Source organism: Rana temporaria, chromosome 4 (genome assembly GCF_905171775.1).
Source record: "Rana temporaria chromosome 4, aRanTem1.1, whole genome shotgun sequence".
NCBI classification, from domain to species: domain Eukaryota; kingdom Metazoa; phylum Chordata; class Amphibia; order Anura; family Ranidae; genus Rana; species Rana temporaria.
In genome coordinates this window covers 45,484,264-45,510,564 of record NC_053492.1, presented here as the reverse complement: position 1 = coordinate 45,510,564, position 26,301 = coordinate 45,484,264, and the positions used below count along the sequence as shown (strand labels likewise).

Here is a 26,301-nt window from a genome sequence, read left to right as displayed (position 1 = left end):
CACCAACCTTGCTCTTCCCCAGCAGGACAGAGATTTGCCCAGGCAGAGGAGAGCCAAAGCCAGGGGCTCTTCCCAGGATAGTCCTGAGACATGGTGCTCCCTTAGTTCCCTAGCATGCTCCTTTCCGTCCATCAGGAAACACAATAACTGAAGAGAGGCCTGGAGGACCACCTTTTAAAGATATTTGTATGCGTGTTTCCTGTCCCTGAGGAGGAGCCCTATGTCTCTATGTCTGGAAGACGAAAGGAGAAAACGTACTTGCACAAAGTCAGGAATTTTGTAGGATTAGAGTTGATTAAACAATTATACCAAGCAAATGCTAATGATCCATTTTAAATGTAGGTTGAAACACATTAAATGAAACAAACAGCTCTGTAAGGGGCTTACAACTGGGTGAGGAACAGCCAAACTCTGCTACTAAGATGAGATTGTGGAAGACAGTTTCAGTGATAATGTGGCTGGGATTACAAGGAGATAGAAGGATTTGAGGCAGCTGACATCCACAGAAGATCTGTAATTTGTTCTCCAAGATGTTTGGAACAACTTACCTACAAAGTGCCTTCAAAATCTGCGTGTAAGTGTACCTAAAAGAATTGATGCTGTTTTAAAGGCAAATATTGATTTGAATTTTTCTGTTCATTTACTTTCCATTTTGTTAATAGAAAAATAAACTAACACATATATTTCTAAAAGCATTCTTCATATATAGCATTTTTTTTTATATTTATCCATTTTTTTTTACACACACACCTGCCTAAAATACTTTCAGGGTCTTCCAAAGTGCCCACATCCAGTGAAGCCATATCTGCCCTCCCCCTTATCACTGCTGTTAGTGGGGGAAGGGAGCTGTATCAGCAGCAAGAGAAACTTCTATGGCAGAAGAGACCAACAAAAAAAATAAAACCCACACTAACAAATAAAGTACCACGTTTACAATCTAATCAGCACATGGGGTATGAATGAAGTAAGGCTGGCCATACAATATACAATTTTCTTGTTCAACTTCGTTTAGATATGTCAAAACCATATAATATGAGGTCAAACCTAAACCTTTTTGATTTGTATGCAACCAGGTAGGCCCTTGTACTCATAGTTGTAGGTAAATCTAAAGAAAATTGAATAAGAAAATTGTATAGTGTATGGCCAGCCCAAGCAAAATATTATAAATGCCCTCTTTACTAGCAATCTTATTTCTCACCTTGTCCCAATCTTGTACAGTCTCTACTTGCTTCGGTAGGTACTCCACCATCCCCAGCGCCACCTCATGAGCAGCATTGGCAATCACCTCCTGGTAGACCACAGCCAAATTCCTAAACTCCCGAGAGATCTCAGAATAAGAAGAGAAAAATGTAATGAGTATAAAAAAGGATAGGCACTAAAAAAGTTGCTCTTAATGAGTGAGTGAGTGAGTAACTTGTATTGCGCAACAAATGCGAACTTAATCGCCTCACGTAATCTAAGGCCTAGTACACACGAGAGGATCGATCCGCGGAAACGTTCTGGGGGACCGTTTCCGCGGATAAATCCTCTGGCGGATTTTGATCTCATGGTTGTACTAACCATGAGATCAAAATCCTCGCGGAATTCCCTCCGCGGTGACGTGTCGCGCCGTCACTGCGATTATGACGCGGCGACGCTGTCATAAGGAATTCCACGCATGCGTCTAATCATTACGACGCATGCGAGGGATGGAATCGGACGGATTGATCCGCTGAGTCTGTACAGACCAGCGGATCAATCCGCTGGACTGGATTCCAGCGGATAGATTTCTTAGCATGCTAAGTAATCTTGATCCGCTGGAAATCCATCCCCGGGGGAAAAAAATCAGCGGAAAAATATCCGCTGGATCGTACACACCAGGGGATCTATCCGCTGAAACAGGTCCGCGGATCGATCCTCTCGTGTGTACGGGGCCTAAAGCACTTGTTTCAAACAAGGCCCGCGGGCCAAATTCAGCCCTCCAGGTCATTTCAGGTGGCCCTCACAGTTCATGCAGCTCTGCCTCCAGATTCTTCCTGACAGCAGTACAACGTTAGGGGGGGGGGGGGGGGCTTTGTCATGTAAGGGAGAGTGGGGGGACTCTTGACTTCCAATGGTGGTTGGGGTAGTTCGGGACATTATGAGAATACTACAATTCTTTGCAAGTTGAAAAAAAGAGGGTTGCACACTGCTGGTATCATCTACAAAAAACTTTATTGGAGACAAAACCATGTTCTGTCTGAGCAGTCTCCAATAAAGTTTTTGTGGATGAAACCAGCAGTGTGCAACCTTCCTTTTCAGACTTGCATAGGCAATTTTTTAATATGATCAAATGTAGGTACATTTATATAGTCTTACAGATACATCTGGCCCTTTGAGGGCAACCATATTGCCCATGATAAAGTGGAGCTTGAAACCTTTGTTCTAAAGCCTTGTAGTGTGAATGTTCCAAAATATATTTTACACCTAGAAGTTGAATTTATTTTTATTATTCAGACCAACTGCTTCATAATATCTTTGCAGTAATCTATGGACCATCAATGTGAGGGGGAGATACATAATCTTACGGAGACTGTGACAGACTCACCCGGGACATCCCCGAACCATCTTAGGTTTAAAATCATCCCATGTCCACTAGGGGCATAGGAGGACTTAGAAATGATATCTTGGACTACCTGAGATGGGATTATTTAATTATTATCCACAATATATTCCAAGATATCTGTAAGAACTATTTACAGGTTGTCGATTCTGAACATCATGTTGGGACACATACTGTTAGATGCTAATTGACCCTGCTATTGTGGAGGTGTTCTGTGTTTACACTTATGATAATATGTATTGTATAGTAGGTGAGGAGCCGGGATGTCTACCTTGAAAGGTCATATCTCGAGAGTCACCTTGTCTGGGTAAATGATTAGTTAATTAGCTCATGTTAATTTATGTTGTGGTTACCTCCTCTAACTGTATACAAGGATATATTCTTGGTTCTATTAAACACTCCATGTTTAGCACACAACAAGTCTCGTCTCGTTGTGTGTTGAGAGCAGCTGGAATATCTGATATCTATATCCAGACTGATAGGAAGCGGTATATGACGGAAGCACTCAAACGAAATGTGTGGGACGTTCCGTTACAGAGACCTCCAATTCCAAGGAGGCACTATACCACTGACTGCCAACATAAGTGGGTGCTTACCCACTGACTACCAAATTTAAAGGGACACGTTTCCACTGGCTATAAAAGTATGGTGGCACTTCGCTAGCCACCAATTTGAAAGAGCCCTACTAACCACCAATGTAAGGGGGGGAGGTCCTCCTGCACTGACCACCAATGTAAAAAGTTCACTTCTCCATAGACTGCCCATGTAGGGGGGAACACTACAGTGCCTACCAAAAGTAGAGGAGCACTTCACAATTAATCACCAAGGTAGGCTGGCCCTACAGGGACCACCAACTACCAATGTAAGGAGGCACTTCGCTACTAGTCACTTACGTAAGGGAGCCCTACACTGACCAAAAATCTAAGGGTGTACTTCACACATAAGAGTGAATAGTAAATATACTTTACTGCATCAGTGTACTAAATAGTCCAATAATAATGCTTTGAAAATAAAAAAACAAACAGTGGCTGCATGGTATAAGAGTTCACATAAATGGGTCCCTAACTTGACTCACTGTTGGGAAATCCTCGAGCACTATGCGATTCTTCTGCTTGCTGTCCATGAACCTCCAGTCAGGCTGGTACAGGAAGTTCTGAAAGTTTGTCAGAATGTGGATCTTGGTCTCCAGACTGATAGTCGGGTCATCCTCCACAGTGTCTACAGCCCTTGTAACCAGATAGAGGATACAGGCTGCATGGCTGAGGACAGAAGACCCATATACACCAATCAGGCATAACATTATGATAATGTGAAGCTATAAAAACTGCGCTTCGAGCAAAAAATAAAATGAAAAACACACACACACACACACACACACACACACACACACACTAACTTCACATTTCCACAGATGCACTCGAAAAGCAAAGAAATACATACAAATGCTCAAAAAACTGCTTGCGGTGTGTGAATATCCAAAAATCATGCAAATATAAACCAAAATTAGACCAATTAGGTGCTTCTCCTTAAGTGCAAATTGTTCCAATCACCATATAAAAAACGTATATCTTCAACATAAAGAAAATTGTGTTCATCATGTCATTTAGGCGGGGTTCACACCTATGCAAATTGAATGCACGTTTCCCCGTATTCAATTCACATAGCAGGAGAATGTGACTGGCTCTCTATGGAGCCGGGTTCACATATCTCTGCAGCGGGTCCGGTGGACACACGACCGAACATGTCTGCTGAAACTGGTCCATCGGACCAGTTTCCGCGGACATGTCCGACCGGACAGTTTTCCGGCCTAGCGGACAAATGTTTCTTAGCATGCTAAGAAACATGTCCGCTGGAAGCCTGTCCGTCGGACATGTCCGACGGTTAGTACGACTCACCGGACATGTCCGCTGGCCCGAGAACCCACTCATGGCGTCGAAGTGGAAGCATTGAACTTCCGGGTTTGCGCACGTCGCCGCGTCATCGCCACATCACCGCGTCGTCTGTCCGCGGGGAATTTGGTCTGATGGTGTGTACAGCCATCAGACCAAATGATCCGAGCGGACATGTCCGATGAAAGCGGTCCGCGGACCGTTTTCATTGGACATGTCCGCTCGTCTGTACGAGGCCTAAGTGTGTGAGGAATGCCAGACACACAGGGGTATGGGAAGCATGACGTGCTGCAATCACCAAACAAAAAAAATCTGATGTAAAGGGGGACTCTGATGGGGACACCCAATGTAAAGAGGGGCACCTGCTGTAAAAGGGGGCTTGGATAAGGACACCTTATGTGAAGTGGTTTTATTTTATTTTGAAATGTGGATGTGATTGGCCTACTGTGACAGAAACAGTGAGGCTGCATATGATGGGCACAGTTGTATCTAGCAGTAATGATACATAATCACCTTATAATGGCTATTTACAGTCCTGCATTACTAACAGTTAAACTTTTCAGTTTGCACCCCCAAAAATTTATTTCCAGCCGCCACTGTTGTCAAGAGGATCGGTATATGCTTACTTTTTTTAAGCTTTTCAAGTAGTTTTCAGTTTTTTAGTTAAACATTTGACGGTATTACACTACAGGGAGTGCAGAATTATTAGGCAAATGAGTATTTTGACCACATCATCCTCTTTATGCATGTTGTCTTACTCCAAGCTGTATAGGCTCGAAAGCCTACTACCAATTAAGCATATTAGGTGATGTACATCTCTGTAATGAGAAGGTGTGTGGTCTAATGACATCAACACCCTATATCAGGTGTGCAGAATTATTAGTCAACTTCCTTTCCTTTGGCAAAATGGGTCAAAAGGACTTGACAGGATATCTTGCAGAGGGATGCAGCACTCTTAAAATGGCAAAGCTTCTGAAGCGTGATCATCGAACAATCAAGCGTTTCATTCAAAATAGTCAACAGGGTCGCAAGAACCTTTTAGAAAAACCAAGGCGCAAAATAACTGCCCATGAACAGAGAAAAGTCAAGCGTGCAGCTGCCAAGATGCCACTTGCCACCAGTTTGGCCATATTTCAGAGCTGCAACATCACTGGAGTGCCCAAAGGCACAAGTTGTGCAATACTCAGAGACATGGCCAAGGTAAGAAAGGCTGAAAGACGACCACCACTGAACAAGACACACAAGCTGTAACGTCAAGACTGGGCCAAGAAATATCTCAAGAATGATTTTTCTAAGGTTTTATGGACTGCTGAAATGAGAGTGAGTCTTGATGGGCCAGATGGATGGGCCCGTGGCTGGATTGGTAAAGGGCAGAGAGCTCCAGTCCTACTCAGACGCCAGCAAGGTGGAGGTGTAGTACTGGTTTGGGCTGGTATCATCAAAGATGAGCTTGTGGGGCCTTTTCAGGTTGAGGATGGAGTCAAGCTCAACTCCCAGTCCTACTGCCAGTTTCTGGAAGACACCTTCTTCAAGCAGTGGTACAGGAAGAAGTCTGCATCCTTCAAGAAAAACATGATTTTCATGCAGGACAATGCTCCATCACACGCGTCTAAGTACTCCACAGCGTGGCTGGCAAGAAAGGGTATAAAAGAAGAAAAACTAATGACATGGCCTCCTTGTTCACCTGATCTGAACCCCATTGAGAACCTGTGGTCCATCATCAAATGCGAGATTTACAAGGAGGGAAAACAGTACACCTCTCTGAACAGTGTCTGGGAGGCTGCGGTTGCTGCTGTACGAAATGTTGATGGTGAACAGATCAAAACACTGACAGAATCCATGGATGGCAGGCTTTTGAGTGTCCTTGCAAAGAAAGGTGGCTATATTGGTCACTTATTTGTTTTTGTTTTGTTTTTGAATGTCAGAAATGTATATTTGAGAATGTTCAGATGTTATATTGGTTTCACTGGTAAAAATAATTAATTGAAATGGGTATATATTTTTTTTTTTGTTAAGTTGCCTAATAATTATGCACAGTAATAGTAGTCACCTATACACACAGATATCACCCTAAAATAGCTAAAACAAAAAAAAAACAAAAAAAAACGACTTCAAAAAATATTCAGCTTTGATATTAATGAGTTTTTTGGGTTCATTGAGAACATGGTGGTTGTTCAATAATAAAATGAATCCTCAAAAATACAACTTACCTAATTACCTAATAATTCTGCACTACCTGTATTACTCTTTCATCTAGCCAAGTTAAGGAGCAAGGACTGGATTGGAGTCTCACATTGGAATACAGTCGGTGTTTCCTACGCCATAAGATCCTTGAAGCAAGGTCCACGCAGCTTCATACCTAGTTGGACCACCTATAATTCGGGGGGGGGGACTAACGCTCTAGTATGAGCCTGTGGTTTTAGCACTGGTGGACATACCGATTAGGCCTGGTTCACACCTAACAAAAAAGGACCAATGAAAAAATTCCAAGCTCTTACTGACCAGCCTATGACTAATCAGATTAACCTGTCTAACAGTACGTGTTTAAAACAGGGGTTTAGTTGCACAAATTTGCAAATGCATGCGTAAGCTACAGAGCCCTGCCAAGGCACCCTGGTATCTGTAGTCCTTTAACTTACGGTTCACACCTATGCATTTTTTAGTGTGTTTTCATATTTGCAGAAACACACTACAGTCTCCATTTAACATGGGTCACGTTCACATCTGCATTTTGAAGAAAAGGGCCAGAGACTTTTCAGTTTTTTGGTTCCATAGACTTCAATGGAACAAAAACGTGTATTGAAAAACACAAAATGCACCTGGGATATGCAAACTGCAACCTACATAGGTGTGAATCAGGCCTAAGGCTCTATTCACATCTATGCATGTTGCTTTTGAGCGTTTCAGCAGTTTTGTTTTGATTTTTTACACCCTTATCCAAGCATGCAGCCTGGCAGCTTAGGAAAGGGAGGGGGGAGTGTTAGGAAAGGGTTCACCCGTTGGTGGCGCTGTCGGTCCTGTGGATCGCAGTACCAGTGTGCACCAGCAGGTGTCTAACAGTCAGGATCTGTAGTCAAGGGTTTCACTTGCTAGTGGCACTGTTAGATCCTTGGGCTGAAGTACCGGTGTCCACCAGCGGGTGTCTCCCAGCAGTGTGGAGCCAACATTATCTCCTGCGATCAGGCGTCACCTGAACCTGATTGCAGGAGATGTGTATAAATACCCGGCAACACACACCCACACACAAAGTTGCCTTGGTATCTTCCTTGCGCCCTGACCCAAACCTGTTATTTCGGAACTTGACCTTGTCTCTGTACCCGATACCTGAACCCTGTGCCCTGTACCTGTACCTGTCCCTCCTGAAACTCTATTACCTTTACCATACCCTGCAGCCTGATCCATCCATCCTCTGCCTGTCCTGTTCCCTGTCTCTATCTGCTGATCTCCTGTGAATGACCCTGGCCTGGCTAATGTTTACGATTCCGGTATTTTCTCATTTATTGTATATCCCTGTCTGACTATTGTCATTTGTGGGTCTCCGTCTGTTAGTTGGTTTGTTGTGCACTGTGTTATATTGGAGGTGGTTGTATTTATATTATTCACTTATCTTAATAAAACACCATTTTCCCTTTACATGCATTTGGTTTTCCTCTGTTGATATCCACACAGTTCTGGTCACACCTGATTCGTGACAGGGAGGAGCGAGCGCCCCCCCCCCCCCCTGAACCATACCACATGCCCTCAACATGAGGGAGTGCTTTGGGGCAGGGGACAAGGGCCCCTTTCCGACAACCCTGGCCAGTGGTTGTCGGGGGTCTGCGGGCAGATAACTTATCACAGCACAGTGGTGTAATGAGTAGCACTTTCGCCTAGCAGCAAAAGGGTCGCTGGTTCGAATCCCGACCATGACACCATCTGCCTGGAGTTTGAATGTTCTGCCTGTGTATGTTTCCTCCGGGTACTCCATTTTCCTCCCACACGCCAAAGGTAGGTAAATTGTATCTTGTCCAAATTGGCCCAGTATATCTGTGTGTCCCAAGCGTGTCGAGATCCTTACGGGGTAAAATGACCGCACCAGCCAAGCAGACACTGGCTGGAAAAAGCGCCTAGAGGCGATTCAGTTCGCATGTGTAGCGCTATACAAGTCATTCATTCATCAGAATCTCCCTTTAACAAGGGAGCCCCCGGCCTCCCCCCATGTGGATGAGTATAGGGTACATTGTACCCCTACCCATTCACCAAAAAAGGTTTAGTGTGACATAAGACAGAGAGGCCCAGATTCAGAAAGCCCATCGTAACTTTGTGCGGGCGTAGCGTATCTCATATACGCTACGCCGCCGTAACTTAGTAAGGCAGGTTCAGTATTCAGAAAGAACCTGCGCCCTAAGTTACGGCGGCATAGTGTATGTGGTCCGGCGTAAGCCCGCATAATACAAAGTTATTCACCAATACATGTGGTTTCTGCAGGTGGTAGTCTACGGTGCCATTTATTTTAAGTGTAGCTTAAGCCTAAATTGACCCCATCTGATGACAAGCCATACATGCAGACAGACTGATGCTTGTGCCACTCGAACAGGGGGGGGGGGGGGGGGGGTAAAAAAAAAACATTTAAAGTGATAGAATTTTCATTAAGACAGTACATTCTCACAAAATCAACTTACTGCAGCTATTAAGGGGTTAAAACAGACAATACACTCACCGTAGCTCCCCTTCCAAGGCCTGGATAACAAGTGCGTAGCTCCTGCCCGTCTCCTCCAGGAATTTGTAGCAGGTCTGCAGGCTCTCACTCATGGGGTCCTGTCAGGAAAGACAGACAGAGGATGGAACGACAAGTTTCCAGTACAAAGCAATTGTGCATGGTGTGGTCTTCCCCAAGCCCCTCTCCTGCAGCCTAATGACCCTCACCAGCAACAGATGCCCACTGACTTCATTGCAGGGGAACGGCACACAGTTCAATGACAAAGAACATCTGAATTCTCACTTTGAGGCACACTGGGCATTTGCCCAGCTCGGATCGGGGTTGCTCTACTCCATAGATCAGGCAAGTATGAAATTTTTTTTTATCCTTTATGAACTTAACTGAAAATAACTTACATTTTAAAGTGGAGTTCCACCCATAAATATAACATTACATCAGTAGTTTTAAAAAAATGTCATTAGTCCTTTACGAATTTTTTTTTTTTTTTTTAGATGCCTTCAAAGTGTTGTTGCTAGGCAGAATAGTTAATCTTCCCACTTCCTGCACCTAGGTGCTTAATGCTTCCTAACCTACACCGCACAGACTCCTGGGAATGTAGTGGGTGCAGTGGCGTCACTAGGGTTGGTGTCACCTGGTGCGGTAAAATATGGTGTCACCCCCCCCCCCCAATAAAAATGTTCAAATATTTTTTACCCTACTGTTTTGCTCTCTGTTCTCCTTTCTTCCCCTTTTCTCTCTCTCCCTATCCATCTTTCTTGTGCGTTCTATCCCTTCTTCTTTCTCTCCATTTTTCTTTGTCCCCTCCCCCCACCTCTCTTTCTCCAGAACCGGAATTCACATCTCAGGAGCCTATAGGGGTGTAACTTTCCAGGAGTCTGCACTCAAAGAATCATGTGACTTGGACAGCACACGTGCTGAAACCTGATCCGACACTGCTTGTGCAGCACTGAGCATGTGCGAGATCTGCAAGGCTGAAATCCAGGAAGTCATACAGTCTGGCTTCATGATGCCCACACTTAAGATGGCCCCAGTCAATTTCTATTTTATAAAGTGTCTAAATGCTGTAACAACCTAACAAAACGGACCTTAGTTTACAGACTAACTTTACTAGAATACATTAAGCTTGTGTATTACAGGGGTATTTATATTTAAAAAGTGAAATTGTGGCCGGAACTCCACTTTAAGAGATCAGGATTCTTATGCAGGTGTATTAGCTTTGTGAATTGAGCCTACAGCATCCTCTTAAACAAGTTAATCGCCACAGTTAAAGTGGAAGTAAACCCTCCTATTGTTTTCAGCCAAGGAAGCTGCCATCTTGGCCTCCGTTTAATCTGCAACTGCCACGATGCTGCACATGTGATCAGTTATGAAACCAGCCATTGAATGGTTTGACAGTTTGGTTGAGAGCACAAGCAAATGTGACATCTAGCATTTCTGGCATGCCGGGAATGTTAACTGTTTTTTTAAACTATCAAATAGATGGGTTTACTTCCGCTTTAAAGCAGACATTCAACCACCAGACGATCCAAGGCTCCAATCACCCCAACGCAAATCAGCACTTTACGTTTTGTGCTGCCCCAGGCCTTGGACTGAGGAGGACCACGATAGCGCTGTGAGAGCTGGGCTGCTGCACCTGATCAGGAGACAAAGCTGCCCAACAGGTAAGTGGGGCTTAAAAATGTACACTGCTCATTAACCCCCAGAGTCAGAACAAGTAACTTTTCAGCAATCGTGAGAGGTGCTCGCTCTCAGGCTGCCAAAAAAAAAAAAAAAAAAAGGAGGGGGAGGTGGGGGGGGGGGGGGGAGAAGGTTGCATGCCCACTGTGAGCAAACACTAGCTGGGCAGCACTCTTCATGACCGACTCCCTGATGTTACACAGCCCTTTGTAATGTTTGCTGTGTACCACCAGAGGGAGCTCTAGAATTCAACAGAGTTTATGCTGCTCCTCGTTCTACCGGGTTTCCTCGAAAATAAGACCTACCCCGATAATAAGACCTAGCATGATTCTTGGGGAGGGCTGCAATATAAGCCCTACCCCGAAAATAAGCCCTAGTAAAATTAGTTTAAACTTTTTTAATCTGTTTTGCAGAATGATTGCAGCGGCTTCCCCTCTTCTCTCTCCTGATGTCCGCAGCCCCTCCCTCCTCAGTACATGGAGCAGGCAGACGCCAGCGGGACACTGGCCCCCCCCCCCCTCCTCCCGCCCGATGCCCCTACCTCAGCATACAGTGCGGGCAGACGCCAGCAGGTCACCGGCTCCCCCCTCCTCTGCTCTCCTCCCACCCGACGCCCGCGGCCCCCTCCCCAGTGCACGGAGCAGGCTAATGCCAGAAGGATGCCGGCTCCCCCCTCCTCTGCTCTCCTCCCGCGGCCCCCTCCCCAGTGCACGGAGCAGTCACGGAGCAGGCCGACGCCAGCGGGGATCCTGGAGCAGAGAAGAGCCCAGGCAGACCATGCGACAGCCAGGAAAGTCAGGGAAGCTGCAAGAAAGGTACCCACTTTAGGATCATTGTACATACCATAGTTAAATAAGACACCCCCTGAAAATAAGCCCTAGTGTGTTTTAGTTTGCCAAAATTAATATAAGACCCAGGCTTATTTTCGGGGAAACACGGTATTGTGATGGTTGCTTGTTCCCTCCACCTTTTCACTTTAGCTCTTTTCATAGCTTCCTCTGTGTCCCACATGCATCACGTCCTTGTATTTTTCACCCTCTGGTCCTTGTGAAAAGAACTTTTCTGTTAAACATTGACCTATTCCTACTGCATAACCCAGCCATCGTATATTTGCCTTATCTGGGTCAGAAATCAAAACTACTGAACCAATTCACAGAGCCTGGGTGGCATGGGTGCTTTCTATTGGCTGTCCAGTGTCAACACCTTTCAGGACTGATGTCACACAGGCGACTGGTGGATATGTTTACAGACTATACCTCTAAAACCATCATTTGTCACTCCTGGAAGTGGCGCCATTTTTTTATTTTTTTAATGAATGTCCAGAGATGTACTTTAAAATGGAAGTAATGTCTGTAATACTTACCTCTCCTTGAATGGTCTGAGGTCCCTCAACCACACTGGCATCTCCTGGGTCTTCATTGACCAGCGCAAGCTGACATCACACCTATGCATGCAAAGGGTTTTAGTCATCCAGACACAGGGGGCCAGATCCAGAGAGCAAGTATGCCGGCGTATCTACTGATACGCGGGTGTACTTTCAAATTTCCCGCCTCGTATCGTTGTTTTGAATCCTCAAAACAAGATACGACGGCTTCTAGGTTAGATCCAACAGGTCTACGTCTTCGTACGCCTTCGGATCTAAGATGCAATACTTCGGCGTCCGCTGGGTGGCGTTTTCCGTGTCGGGTATGCAAATAAGCAAATTACGACGATCCACAAACGAACGTACGTGCGGCCATCGCATTTTCTAATGTTGTCGTTTGGCTTTTTCCGGCGTATAGTTAAAGATGGTATTTTGCGCCGTATAGATAGACTTGCCATGTTAAGTATGGCCGTCGTTCCCGCGTCGAAATTTTAATTTTTTTTTTTGCGTAAGTAGTCCGTGAATAGGCATGGACGTAACTCACGTCTAAGTTCAAAGAATGACGTTGTTGCGACGTCATTTCGCGCAAAGCACGGCGGGAAATTTCAAAACGGAGCATGCGCAGTTCAATCGGCGTGGGACGCGCTTCATTTAAATGAATCACGCCCCCTATCCACCCAATTTGAAATCCGCCGCCAGAAATACACTACGCCGCCGTAACTTACGGCGCAAAATCTTCCTGGATTCGACTTAGAGCCAGGTAAGATACGGCGGCGTAGCGTATCTGATACGCTGCGCCTGGGCATTTCTATGTGGATCTGGCCCAGGATGTCTGCCAGACCATAAAATGGGCAGCACAAGAAAAGAAAAAAACACCCTACACCCTTTACAACTGTAAAAGCGTGATTTTTGACACGTGTTATGTCAATGGCTTTTCTCATGACTTTAGTACAACAGATGTCCTACTTCACTTACTTACCACCTTAACAAAAACCCTTAGTATCCCCCCAACCTCTGCCCATTAAATTGAGACCACACCATTGCTTGTTGGGGAAAAATAGGCCGTAGCAGCCTGATTTATTAACATAATAGATTTTAACACAAACTAAGCAAGAACATCTGCTAACTTGAACTACCTGAAGTTGGTCCCCGCAGGCAAAGCCTCTATCCTTCCGTAAACTATATATATATATATATATATATATATATATATATATATATATATATATATATATATATATATATATATATATATATATATATATATATATATATATGTTTATATATATATATATATAAACATATATATATATGCCCTTTTTGATGCACTCCGGTCTTCGGATTCCTCTGCAGGCCTCAAGCCGAACAGGCTCAAAGGCGTCTCACGACCGTAGTGCTCCATACTCCATTCTTCCAGCTAACCTCCGTTAACTGGCATCACCCTCATCATCGCCTGTCACCGACAGGTCATTAATTTCATTCTCAAAGTCTATTCCTTACCCGCAGGGACCAACCAACGCCACCAGCACCCAAAGGTAAAACCTTACCCTTGGGTGCCCCTCCACACCCTAATGGCCCTCTGAATCCCATCCTGTAACCCCAATACCCACATGTCAATCCCAACTGGGCTAAGGTGGACCCCGTCTCCTCGCAGATACCTCCAGGTCTCTTCCTCTAATTCCATATGGCGTACCACCAACCCCCCGTTCCTCACTACAAACTTGGCCACGTCCCTATTAATTTTTCTCCGGGCCCTGTTGATTCCCGCTACAGACCTAGCCATCCGCCATGCCGTCCGAGCCACAATGTCGGACCACACGACGATCATATCCGGAAAGGCCATCCGAAGTCTCAAGATATCAAACTTGATATCCCGAGTGATGTCCATCATTGCTCTGACCCCTAGGTCGTTGCCCCCCACGTGCAAGAGTAAGACGTCGGGGGGCCTGTCCAGCCGCGCAAAGCGATGCACTTCCGGAACCACCCTGCCCCAGAGCATTCCCGGAATCCCTAACCAGTGCACGCTTGCCTCTTCCCTCGGGAAACCCAACTGCCGACCGCTATGTCTAAGCTCAGCCCGTTTGCCCCCCAAAAGACATAAGAATGTCCCATTATCCATACTAGTGCCGGGGTCCCACCTGAAAGAAAAAAGACAATTGCACCGGGTAATCCACCGCATAACCCAGCAACACTCAAACAGATAACACCACACCCCAGACCCCCCCCCCACCCCCACTTGACGTGACCGTCCTATACATCCAATAGGTGGGGGCGGACATAACTCTGAAACCTCCTAGATTCCCATCTGCCTATACGCTGTATGGCTTCCGTACCCAATCCCCAACGGGCCGCCTCTGAGGCCGCCCCTATCCTAAAGGAGTGGGAAGAAAAACCCTTGCCATCCAACCCCATGGCCAACAAACACTTCCTAAAAACAGCCCCGAACTGATATTTTGACAACGGCAACCCGTCCCTATGTACCAGAAACGACCCCGTCGCCTCAGGCCGTTCGGCCACGAAGGCCCGCACCGCCTGCACCGGACATAAAGGAGAACCCGTAATTGTAAATACCTGTATGGACTTGCCCCGTCCCCCCTGGTCCGTCTTTGACTTCGGCAGCCAAATAGATACCCTGTCCTGCCCACAAGCCACATCTTGAGAGCCCAAGCCCCCTTGACATTTGGTAGACGGGCTGACCAGCTCACTGATCCTGAAAGCCCCAAAGAAAGCTAACGTGAAGGCCGCCCTGAACAGCAAAAACTCATATTCCGAAGAACAAATAACCGGTAATTTTTCCAGCATTCCTTCCAGTAGAGCAAACGACACGGGGCGCCTGGAGTCCCTTGTCGTTCCTGCCTTTCTATAACCTCTCAGCGCCTGCCGCACCCAGAAGTCCTTCGTGAAGTCCTGGCAACCCCGCAATTTAAAAAGGAACGCAAGACCTGCCATCTTTTTGTTCAGCGTGGCCACAGACGTGCCGTCTTCCATGTTCCTAGCCACGAAGTACAACACCAGCCATCGTGTCTCCGACCCGAACGGGTCCACAGCCACCATTCTCGCCAAAGCCTCCCATTCCAACCACACCTTGCTGTATGCCCCCCAAGTGGCCTCACTCACCGACCTCTTGAGCCATTTTGATATCACGCCAATGCAACCCTCCACAGCCAATCCGGACAAGGCTCTCCGTGTCGTTCCGCCTCCGGGGCCAACTCTCGGAACCTGTCCCACTGAAATCGAAACAGCGCGTCAGCAATGACATTCTCAACCCCAGGCAGATGAACTGCATGGACAAAAATATTCAACTGTAGGCACCGTAGAACCAGATGCTGCAACACCCGAACCACCGGCGGTGATGAAGCCGATACCCTGTTAATGACCTGAACCACTCCCAGGTTATCCCCATGGAACCTGACCTTCTGATCCCTGAACTCCGAGCCCCACAACTCAACCGCCAGTACCACTGGAAATAATTCCAATAGCACCAAATTCTTAGTGAAACCCGCGTCCACCCAGTCTTGCGGCCAAGGACCCGCACACCACTTGCCCTGAAAGAATGCCCCAAAGCCTGTGGAGCCCGCAGCATCCGTGTACAGCTCCAAGTCAAAGTTACTGACCGGGCCCGCCATCCACAATGCCCGGCCGTTGAATGACTCCAAAAAGGAGTGCCACACCCTCAGATCCTCCCTAAGAACCCTGCCGAGCGTGACAAAGTGGTTAGGGGAACTCACGCCCGCGGTCGCCGCCGACAGCCGTCGGCTAAACACCCGCCCCATGGGCAAAATACGGCACGCGAAATTAAGCTTACCGAGCAACGACTGTAGCGCTCTCAGCTTCACTTTCCTGACCCCCAGCATGCCCCTGATTTCTGCCTTCATCGCCTCAAGTTTGTCCTCCGGCAGGCGGCATTCCATTGCCATGGAATCCAATGTTATGCCCAGGAAAGTCATCTCCGTGCTTGGGCCCTCCGTCTTCTCGGGAGACAGGGGGACCCCGAAGCGCTCCACCATGTGTTCCAGCGTTGCCAGCAGAATCGCCGCGATCCGTGACGCCGCCGGTCCAACGCACAGGAAGTCATCCAGATAGTGGATGATGGAACTCACCCCGGCCACGTCCCTAACCACCCATTCCAAGAATGAGCTGAACATCTCGAACAGTGCACAAGAAATGGAACACCCCATGGGCAAGCACTTGTCCACATAAAACTGCCCCCCCCAATGACACCCCAACAGCCGAAAGCTGTCCGGGTGCACTGGCAATAAGCGGAAAGCCGCTTCAATGTCCGATTTTGCCATCAAGGACCCCCGCCCATAATGTCGCACCCAATGGACAGCCGCATCGAATGACGTGTAGCTCACTGTGCACGCCTCCTGGTCTATAGCGTCATTAACCGACCCCCCTTTTGGGAAGGAGAGGTGGTGTATCAGCCTAAACTTGTTGAGTTCCTTTTTGGGCACCACCCCCAGCGGAGAAACCACCAGATCCCCCCAGGGTGCCACCGAAAAAGGACCTCCCATGCGCCCCAGAGCTACCTCCTTCCGCAGCTTCTCCGAAACCACTTCTGGATGTAAGAGAGCAGACCGCAAGTTGCGCGGGACCGGGGGTACCACCCCCAGCGCACACGGTATTTGAAAACCCTCTGAGAAACCCTTTTCCAGTGCCCGAGCCGCCCCCCTGTCCGGATACCTACCGAGAAACGGCCGCATCCTTTCCACCATCACCGGTGTCGTCCCTCTTGTTCGCAAAATCTCCGGAACGTCCCTTACCCTGTTTGAAGCACTTGGACAACGGGTGGGAGCCTCCGCAACCAGAGCACTCGTGTTTGTATCTGCAGGTGCCTCCGAATTTGCAAGTGCCGGAGCTAAACTGCCAACACACCCCTTTTGCCCGACCGGCCGGTTGTCCAAGGGAAGATGGACCCCCGGCCCCCCCTTGAAAGGACTGCCCCGGAACCCTCGCCGCCGTCATCAAACACAGCCAAAGGTTCATATCCTTTTGATTCCAGCGCAGGTCCTGCCGCACCGCCATCCGTTGCCGGAATTGCTCATCGTATCGCAGCCAAGCGGATCCTCCGTAGATCCTGTGTGCCTCCCCTATCGCATTCTGATATATGAAGAGCCCTGAGCAGCATTCCGGCTTTTTCTCCCCTACCACACACGCTAGGATGCTGAACGCCTGCAGCCAATTGGTAAACGTCCGTGGAATCAAGCGATACCTCCGCCGTTCCTCCTCCTCCTTCTTGGATTCATCCGGCTTCCCCCTGTCCAGGTTGAACTTCTCTAATGGGAGTAACGCGAAAATCTCCACATACTCACCCTTCCATATCTTCTCCCGGACCTCTGCCTTCAAATGTGTCCCCAGCGACGCCTCATAGCATAAGTACACCTCACATTTCGCCGCGTCAGTGAGGCGGATTATTTCCTGTCGCGCCGCCTCACTTGCCACCGCCCCTTTTTCCACTGTTGCTGCCGCCGGAGCCGCAGCTGCTCCCGAACCCCCGCTCACCGCGGGGGCGGATGCCACCACCGGCCCAGCCGTCACCACCGCCGGCAGAGTGTTAAGCGTAGCGACCACCCCTCCCCCCACCGGAACCGCAGGGGGGACCCAAGCCGCAACCGGGCCCGCAGTCGCCCCATCTGAGCCCTCAAATCTACCCACCAGCTCTTTTATGCCTGCCAAAAAACCTGCAAAACCACCCCCCCCAGGGACACCCCCCCCGCCCGGTGTCACAGTCTGAGAGCCCCCTGCCCGAGTATCCGCCCCCCCCGAGCTGACACCCCCCCCCCCGCTGCCCCCAGCAGACATCACACCCCTCCCCACAGTACAAGGCAAAGATAAAAGTGACTTACCGGGCTGCCTAGGTGATGACCCACCAGCCGATCGTCCCGTCTCCACCGCCGCTGCTACCGTCCTGGATGGTTGTTCGTCCTCCGAATCCGTCAGCTCCCCTTCCGACCGTAGCGTGGATGGATCCTCTTCTTCTGCTGATTGCACCCCAGGGAAAGGATCCCTGGCTGCCGTGGGCCTGGCGTCCGCCTGGTCACTCCTCCGCGCGCCCGACCCGTTCACCGATTTCTGCGCCGCTTTCCGTGGGCCTGGGGGGGGGTCTCCCCAGCCCTGCTGCCCCCAACTAGGTCGCCGGTGGTCCCCTCCCCCTCAATCCGCACCGCGGCAAGGCTGTGGGCCGAGGAAATAGGAAGCCCAGCAGCCGGGCCTCTAGGTCTCCCCCGCTGAGGCGCCGCACCCCCCACGGTGGCGCGGGGGGCGGGGCCCGCCGAATCCCCAATCCGTACGCCGCGCGGGCCCAGGTGCTGCTCCAGGGCTGGCCGAACGGCTGGCTGCCGCGCCACGGCCCCGATTGGGATTCCTCCCGTTCCCCCCCTTTGTGGGCAATGCTGCGCGCTTGGCGGGGGGCCCGGAGGGGCCCGCGAACGGGGGCTCCCTTGTTTTCTTTGGGCCCTGGGGCATGTGTCCGGGGAAAAGCGCTCCGGCGGGCGAGAACGCCGGGCGCGTCCTGTGTCCCTCCCCCCCGCGTCCTCAATAGCTGCCGACCTACCGAAAATAGGCCGCAGCTGGTCCCGAAGCCACTCAGGGCCGTGCGCCGACGCCTCCGCCTGTAGCTGGGCTAACATGAGCTGCACTTCAGACATTCTCCTGGAACTTTCCTCCGTGCTGTGTTGCCGGGAGGGCGGGAACCAACCATTAAATAAACTCCCTTCCCCGCCCCCCGGGTCCTGACAGCCAACCATTGATTTTGCTGTCCCCTGTGACGTCAGTCATGCCAGCCCTCCACCGAGTCCACTGCGTTCCCCTGCTCTGGGCTTTTCTGGACATTTCGTTCAAAAGTTCAAATAGCCAGGCTTACTCAAAGTGTGAGTTTTATTTTAAGTTCAAATCTTCATACAGCTTGATGTAGTAAAACAAAAGATAGTTAGGAATAAAAGCTTAACCTGCCTGGCGGTCTTCACGAGTCTGACTCGGGGTTAGATTTTCCTGCTGCGAGCGGACACCCCGAGTCAGACTCGGGATCGCCTCGCTAGATCCACAGGCACAAGTTACTTACCTTGTCCCTGGATCCAGCGATGCCACCGCGCTGTGTGAGCGAGTGGGACCTCGCTCGATTCACACAGTGCCTCCGTGTGACGCCGATCTCCGTTCCCTGCGACGTTACGACGCACGGGGACGGAGAACGGCGCCAAATTCAAAAAAGTAAACAAACACCTTACATACAGTATACTGTAATCTTATAGATTACAGTACTGTATGTAAAAAAAACACACACCCCCTGTCCCTAGTGGTCTGTCCTGTGTCATGCATGTCATTTTATATAATAAAAACGTTTCTTTCTCCCTGCAAACTGTAGATTGTCCATAGCAACCAAAAGTGTCCCTTTATGTCAAAAATAGTTTTAGATCAGCTAAAAAACAGCGATAATAAATTATAATCACTTGCAGAATTGTGCGATAGCGATTTGTGGGGAAATTCGTCATAAAAAAAAAAAAATAATGACAGCAACAATTCTGCAACTGAGCAAATTTCAGTGATTTTGATTTGATTACATTATTGAATAATTTTTATTATAATTATATTATTATTTGTTATAATTATTTATAATTATTTATTATATTATAATTTATAATTTTGTTTTTAAAAAAATGTCATACCTGGGATGCCTATTAGAATCTTGTTTGGTCAGATTTAAGTGAGTTATTTCTAAAAATTACAGACCTACAATATAAAACGCCAAATTTCCTTGCAAATAATGGTACCGCTTTTAGCATGTTTTTTCTGACAGAATCATACCGCCAGGGAGGTTAAAAGAAAAAAGTACAGGAAAAAGACTCAGCTTCTTCTGTTGTGAGAGAGGTGTCTGCTAGAACAGCGGTTTGTGAGGTAGGCTTGTGTATAGGCTTAGAGCAGTGGTTCTTAAAGCGGGAGTTCACCCCCCAAATCAAATTTCTGACATTAGTTCCAGCATACTGCTAACATCTGCAGAATGCGGGTTTTTTTTCCGCTACTTATCGTTTTATGAGCCCTTGTTATCCGGCTCCGAGCGGGGATCGCTTCCGGGTATAGGCGTTCCTAAGCGAAGAGGAGTTGATTGACGGTCGGCTAAAGCGTGTCACTGCTTCCGAAAATACCCGAAGTGACACTCGGGTGTTTACGGCGCCTGTGCAGTCAGCTCTACACGGCAGGCGCAGGCGCCGTTTAGCGCCGTAAACACCCGAGTGTCCCTTCGGGTATTTTCGGAAGCAGTGACGCGCTTTAGCAGGCCGTCAATCAACTCCTCTTCGCTTAGGAACGCCTACTCCACCCAGGATTCCCCGCTCGGAGCCGGATAACAAGGGCTCATAAAACGATAAGTAACAAAAACAAAAAAACAGCATACTGCAGATGTTCGCAATATGCTGGAACTAATGTCAGAAAGTTGATTTGGTGGTGAACTCCCGCTTTAACAGGGGTGTTGCTAGGTGCCAAAAAGACCAGGGGCTACAGCCCGAAGCCAAGCCGACACCGGGGGGGGTGCGTTCACGCGCAGTGCCACGTGGTTACCTGCTTGACACACATACACACACGCTGACATAACCTACATACACTGACCTGTCCTGACCTACATACTCTGACCCAGGCCCGGACTGGGACAAAAAATAGGCCCAGGCATTTTAGGCTGAGCAGCCCATTTTTTTTTTTAATACAGATCAGGGAAGCATGACATGTTTGTTATTTAATCAAACCCCGGCCCCCTCCTGTCAAAGTGCGCCCCCAATTGTAAGCATCTGAGACATTTCATGGTCTGCAGCTGTACATATACAAGAGGAGTGTGCAGCTGCGGGGCTATGCTGGCTGGAAAGCTGAGGATAGTTCAGACTGGGATCCATACACACCTGAGCTCACTCCTGCCAAGTGGAATGCTGCAGCTGGCTTTAAGGCCTCAGCTCAGGTTCACACTACTGCGGTGTCAGACACCACATGTAATTCGCACAGGACTCACAGCACATTCCTGCGTGAATTACATGTGGTGTCTCTGGGGGTGCGATTTGAGCCATGGATTTGTATGGCTCAAATCGCACTGCATTCAAACCAAACTGGTGCAGGACCCTTTATTGTCCACACCAGAATCAGATTGCATGGGTGTTCACACCCATGCGATCCGATTCGTCAAACTGAGCTGCGTTTTGTAAACCGATTGCGGGGTGTCATTAATTTAACATACACTCTGCAATTGGTTCACATGGACAGGTTGTGATTTTAGATTCAGTGCGGAAACCGCAGCAAATTTTCTGTGAATTCACATCACATCTAGTGTGAACCCAGGCTAAGAGATAACAGTTAATTTTAGGGCACATTAAAAATATATTACCCAAAATTATATATAAAAAAATAATCCATTTAAAGTGTAAATACTGTAGGATTTTTTTGTTAACACTGCACCACACTTACCAAGCCAACCAGTACTTAATATACCACAATTACAAACACAAAAGAAAAAAAAAATAATCACATATACACTTTAAATGCAGGACACATTTTGTGCCCAAGAACTGTCCCTCTCTCACACAATTTTTTACACCGCATTTACACAGCATGATGAGAGCATGCTTTGGTCTGGTCAGTGGTCTCTTTTACACCGTATAGAGTGATGCTGAACTATTTTTTACTGTGTAAAAGAGACCACTGGCCAGACCAAAGCACGCTCTCATCATGCTGTGTAAATGCGGGTGTAAAACATACTTTTTTGCAAAAACAGACATGCTGCCATCACTTACATTTTAGCAGTCTTTTCCAGGCCCTGTGGCTGCAGATACATCTTTCCGACATCAGGCAGAAGGAGATTCCTCCAGGCATCCCCTCCCCATTCATGGTCACATGACCGGTCTTGACCTCTTAATTTCCTCCTTCTAAGCTTGAGAAGAAGGCTGGCTGGACAGCCGTGGAGCCGGCCGTGGTGAGCGGTGCCAGCATGGGCACAAGGAGAAGCCCAGCTCACTGCCTTGAGAGTGGGGACCCGGCCGGAACTCTGCCTGAAATAAATGCGGCCGTCTCCGCAGAGTCGGCCGCGGAGCCAGACGCGAACTTGTCGCTGAGAGGCCGGCCAAGCAGCTGAGAGTGGGGAGACATGAACTCGCGGCCCACCGGGCAAATGCCCGGTGTGCCCTATGGCCAGTCCGGGCCTACTCTGACCTGTCCTGACCTACATACTCTGACCTGTCCTGACCTACATACTCTGACCTGTCCTGACCTACATACTCTGACCTGTCCTGACCTACATACTCTGACCTACATACTCTGACCTGTCCTGACCTACATACTCTGACCTACATACTCTGACCTGTCCTGACCTACATACTCTGACCTGTCCTGACCAGTGGCGCTCAAAATTTTTGGGGGGGGCGCAAACGAAAAATAAAAAATTGCAGCCTCACTGTGCCATCAAACGCAGCCACTGTGCCATGCCACCAAATGCAGCCACTGTGCCATCAATTGTCACCACTGTGCCATGCCATGCAACAACTGTGCCATCAATTGTCACCACTGTGCCATGCCACAACTGTGCCATCAATTGTCACCACTGTGCCATGCCATCAAATGCAGTCACTGTGCCATCAATTGTCACCACTGTGCCATGCCATCAAACAGCAACTGTGCCATCAATTGTCACCACTGTGCCATGCCATCAAACACAGCCACTGTGCCATGCAACACAGCAACTGTGCCATCAATTGTCACCACTGTGCCATGCCACCAAATGCAGCCACTGTGCCATCAATTGTCACCACTGTGCCATGCAACACAGCAACTGTGCCATCAATTGTCACCACTGTGCCATGCCATCAAACACAGCAACTGTGCCATCAATTGTCACCACTGTGCCATACCATCAAATGCAGTCACTGTGCCATCAATTGTCACCACTGTGCCATGCAACACAGCAACTGTGCCATCAATTGTCACCACTGTGCCATGCCATCAAACGCAGCTACTGTGCCATCAAACACAGCCACTGTGCCATCAATTGTCACCACTGTGCCATGCAACACAGCAACTGTGCCATCAATTGTCACCACTGTGCCATGCCATCAAACGCAGCTACTGTGCCATCAAACACAGCCACTGTGCCATCAATTGTCACCACTGTGCCATACCAAACGCACTCACTGTGCCATGCCATCAAACGCAGCCACTGTTCCATCAATTGTCACCACTGTGCCCATGGTCACCACTGTGCCCATGGTCACCACTGTGCCCCATGATGCCACTGTGCCCCATGATGCCACTGTGCCCCTTTCCCTGTAAAAAGCACTTACCTGAGGATTCCATGTCCTCCCTCGATGTCTTCTGCCGCTGTGGTGAAGCTTCAGCTAATCAGGTTCCTGATAACCAGAATCCGGGAACCTGATTGGCTGAAACGGCCGTTTGTCTTATGCAAGGAGCGCAGATTGCCTGCGCTCCGAGTATAGACATCTGAGAGCCGGAGAAAAGCCTATCAGAGCCGCTGGCTTTGATAGGCAGTTCCCCTCAGCCAACCAGCTGCCGCTATTCGGGTAACCGGCGTCCCGCGATCCGATTATATGAATAGACCAGGCAGCTGGCAACCAACCAATAACAAACATTCGTGCATTTATGCATGAATGTGTGTTATTTGCGAGAGGGGGTGGCGCTGCAGCGCCCTCTATAGACGGCCGCCAGAACTGCGGTTAAAATGTCAAAATGACATTTTAGCCGAATAAAAGTTCTTAAAGGGCCCGTTTTTTTTATCTGTGACTGTGGGAGGGGGGGCAGCACCCGTTAGTCCCTATGGACAGGCCGCCACTGGTCCTGACCTATTACTCTGACTTGTCCTGACCTACAGCCGAAGAGCAGAGGACAGCTGAGGACAGCCGAGCCGCCACAGGGAGCTGGGATGTGAGGTGCGGCGCTGGCATGCCCAATGTGTCTGACCCTGTCATGAGATGCAGCCAGGCTCAGGAGGAGCCGAGGAGGAGAGAAGAGCCGCTGAACCGAGCGGGGATGGCTGTGACATCATGGTGCGCCGGGCGGCTTTATAATTCCCGCCTTCTGAACTTGCAGCGCCTATGAATGACGTCACACGTCCGCAGTCCCGGATTGGACCAGTGGGATGTCCTTCATAGGCACTGCAAGTTCCGGAAGGTGGGATCTGCTGTGTCTCTCGGCCACACTCGTCAACACGGCGCTCGCTGGGCTCGGGGCTCGTAATTCACTATGGTGTGCCCGAGACTCGGGGCTTTACGGCTACCCATTCGGGGCTCCAGCCTCCCCAGCAACGCCCCTGGTTCTTAACCTTGTTGGAGGTACTGAACCCCACCAGTTTCATATGCGCATTCCCTGAACCCTTCTTAATTGGAAAAATAAAATATGATTTTGCGTGTGATGGGCACAGTGAGGCTGCTATATATATATATATATATATATATATATATATATATATATATATATATATTTTGCTAGTCAGAGAAGGCTCATTTAAAATAACACAATTTTTTTTTTTACCCCAGTCACCTCAGTCAGCCTCCTCCCCTCCCCTCCCCCCAATCCAGCCATTTAATTATATGCTCTTAACAGGTTCTACTTACTTTTAAACAAGTTCAGTAGTCTTTTAGCACACTGTCTGCTAGGTTCAAATTCCACTAGTCAGGCAGGCTCCTGGAGACTAGTCCTTGCCCAGGGCCGATCCTAGGGTCACAGGTGCCTGGGTGCAGTAATATTTCTGATGCCCCCACAAGTCATGGACGTGGTCATTTTACTAACCCCTCCCATTGACAAATGTTTCTATGGCAATGACAACCACAGAGATGCTCCCCTACAAAGTCTTCATTAACCTGGGATCCTTACATGATCTCTTAACAATAAACAAAATACAGGAAGAGAAGCAGAGTACTTTATTGGGACCTGGAGGGGAGCCTCTCTGATGGACACAGAGAGGGCTTCTGTTAGAAAAAAAAAACAGACATACTACAGACATGATACAGATGGTCAGAGACTGCAGACATGATACAGGAGACGATCAGAGACTGCAGACATAATACAGGAGACGGTCAGAGACTGCAGACGTAGTACAGGAGACGGTCAGAGACTGCAGACGTAGTACAGGAGACGGTCAGAGACTGCAGACGTAGTACAGGAGACGGTCAGAGACTGCAGACGTAGTACAGGAGACGGTCAGAGACTGCAGACGTAGTACAGGAGACGGTCAGAGACTGCAGACGTAGTACAGGAGACGGTCAGAGACTGCAGACGTAGTACAGGAGACGGTCAGAGACTGCAGACGTAGTACAGGAGACGGTCAGAGACTGCAGACGTAGTACAGGAGACGGTCAGAGACTGCAGACGTAGTACAGGAGACGGTCAGAGACTGCAGACGTAGTACAGGAGACGGTCAGACTGGAAACATAATACAGGAGATGGTCAGATACTGCAGACGCAGTACAGGAGATGGTCAGAGACTACAGACATAGTACAGGAGATGGTCAGAGACATCAGTTCTGGACGGACACAAACAAGGAGAGAAGGAGGGAGGGGAGAACTCTGCCCCTTTGGCGCCCCCACCTCTGCAGGCGCCTGGGTGCAAAGCACCCTGTGCACCCTGCCTAGGATTGGCCCTGTCCTTGCCTCTCTAGCTCGTCACAGGCAGCGCCGACACACAGCTCTCTGCGCAAGGGAAAGGAATCACCGCTCCAGGTGGATCTTTAGCAGACAATTTGAGGAACCTCCCAGGAGTCCAAGGTGCTGGCAATGCACTAGGCAAACATGGAAAAAATGGAAATGGATGGACAGCCGCACTCCGAAGGAACTTGAAGAAGTTGTCTTTATTAATAAAAACTGGACATGCATAAGGGGACAGCCTCTCTGCGCAGCGCTCCGAGTCCCCCCCTTCCGGCCATGAGTGGAGTGACGTCACGCCGCTGGAAGGGACCAAGAGACTCCTTCATAGGGGGAGTAAACAGGCTGCAGCAGACAGGAAAGGGAGGCGGGAGGTGACGGTCCCGGATGCAGAAGTGCACTCGGCACACAATTTGTACAGTGCCGCTGGCAGTCGCGGCCGTAGCAGAGCTTCACCTGCGACTGTGCCCCCCCT

General features: G+C 48.8%; 1 protein-coding gene across 2 annotated transcripts in view; it reads right to left on the bottom strand.

Annotated features, from left to right (window-relative positions):
• Positions 1-26,301, bottom strand: part of LOC120936189 (squalene synthase-like) — a 69,566-nt gene that overhangs the window by 35,466 nt on the left and 7,799 nt on the right. For both annotated transcript variants that reach the window (XM_040348356.1, XM_040348355.1), the window contains exons 2-4: positions 9,170-9,267; positions 3,657-3,840; positions 1,199-1,327 (exon numbers count right to left, since the gene is read on the bottom strand). In XM_040348356.1, the coding sequence (XP_040204290.1) occupies positions 1,199-1,327; positions 3,657-3,840; positions 9,170-9,267 (411 nt within the window). The remainder of the gene's footprint in view (positions 1-1,198; positions 1,328-3,656; positions 3,841-9,169; positions 9,268-26,301) is intronic.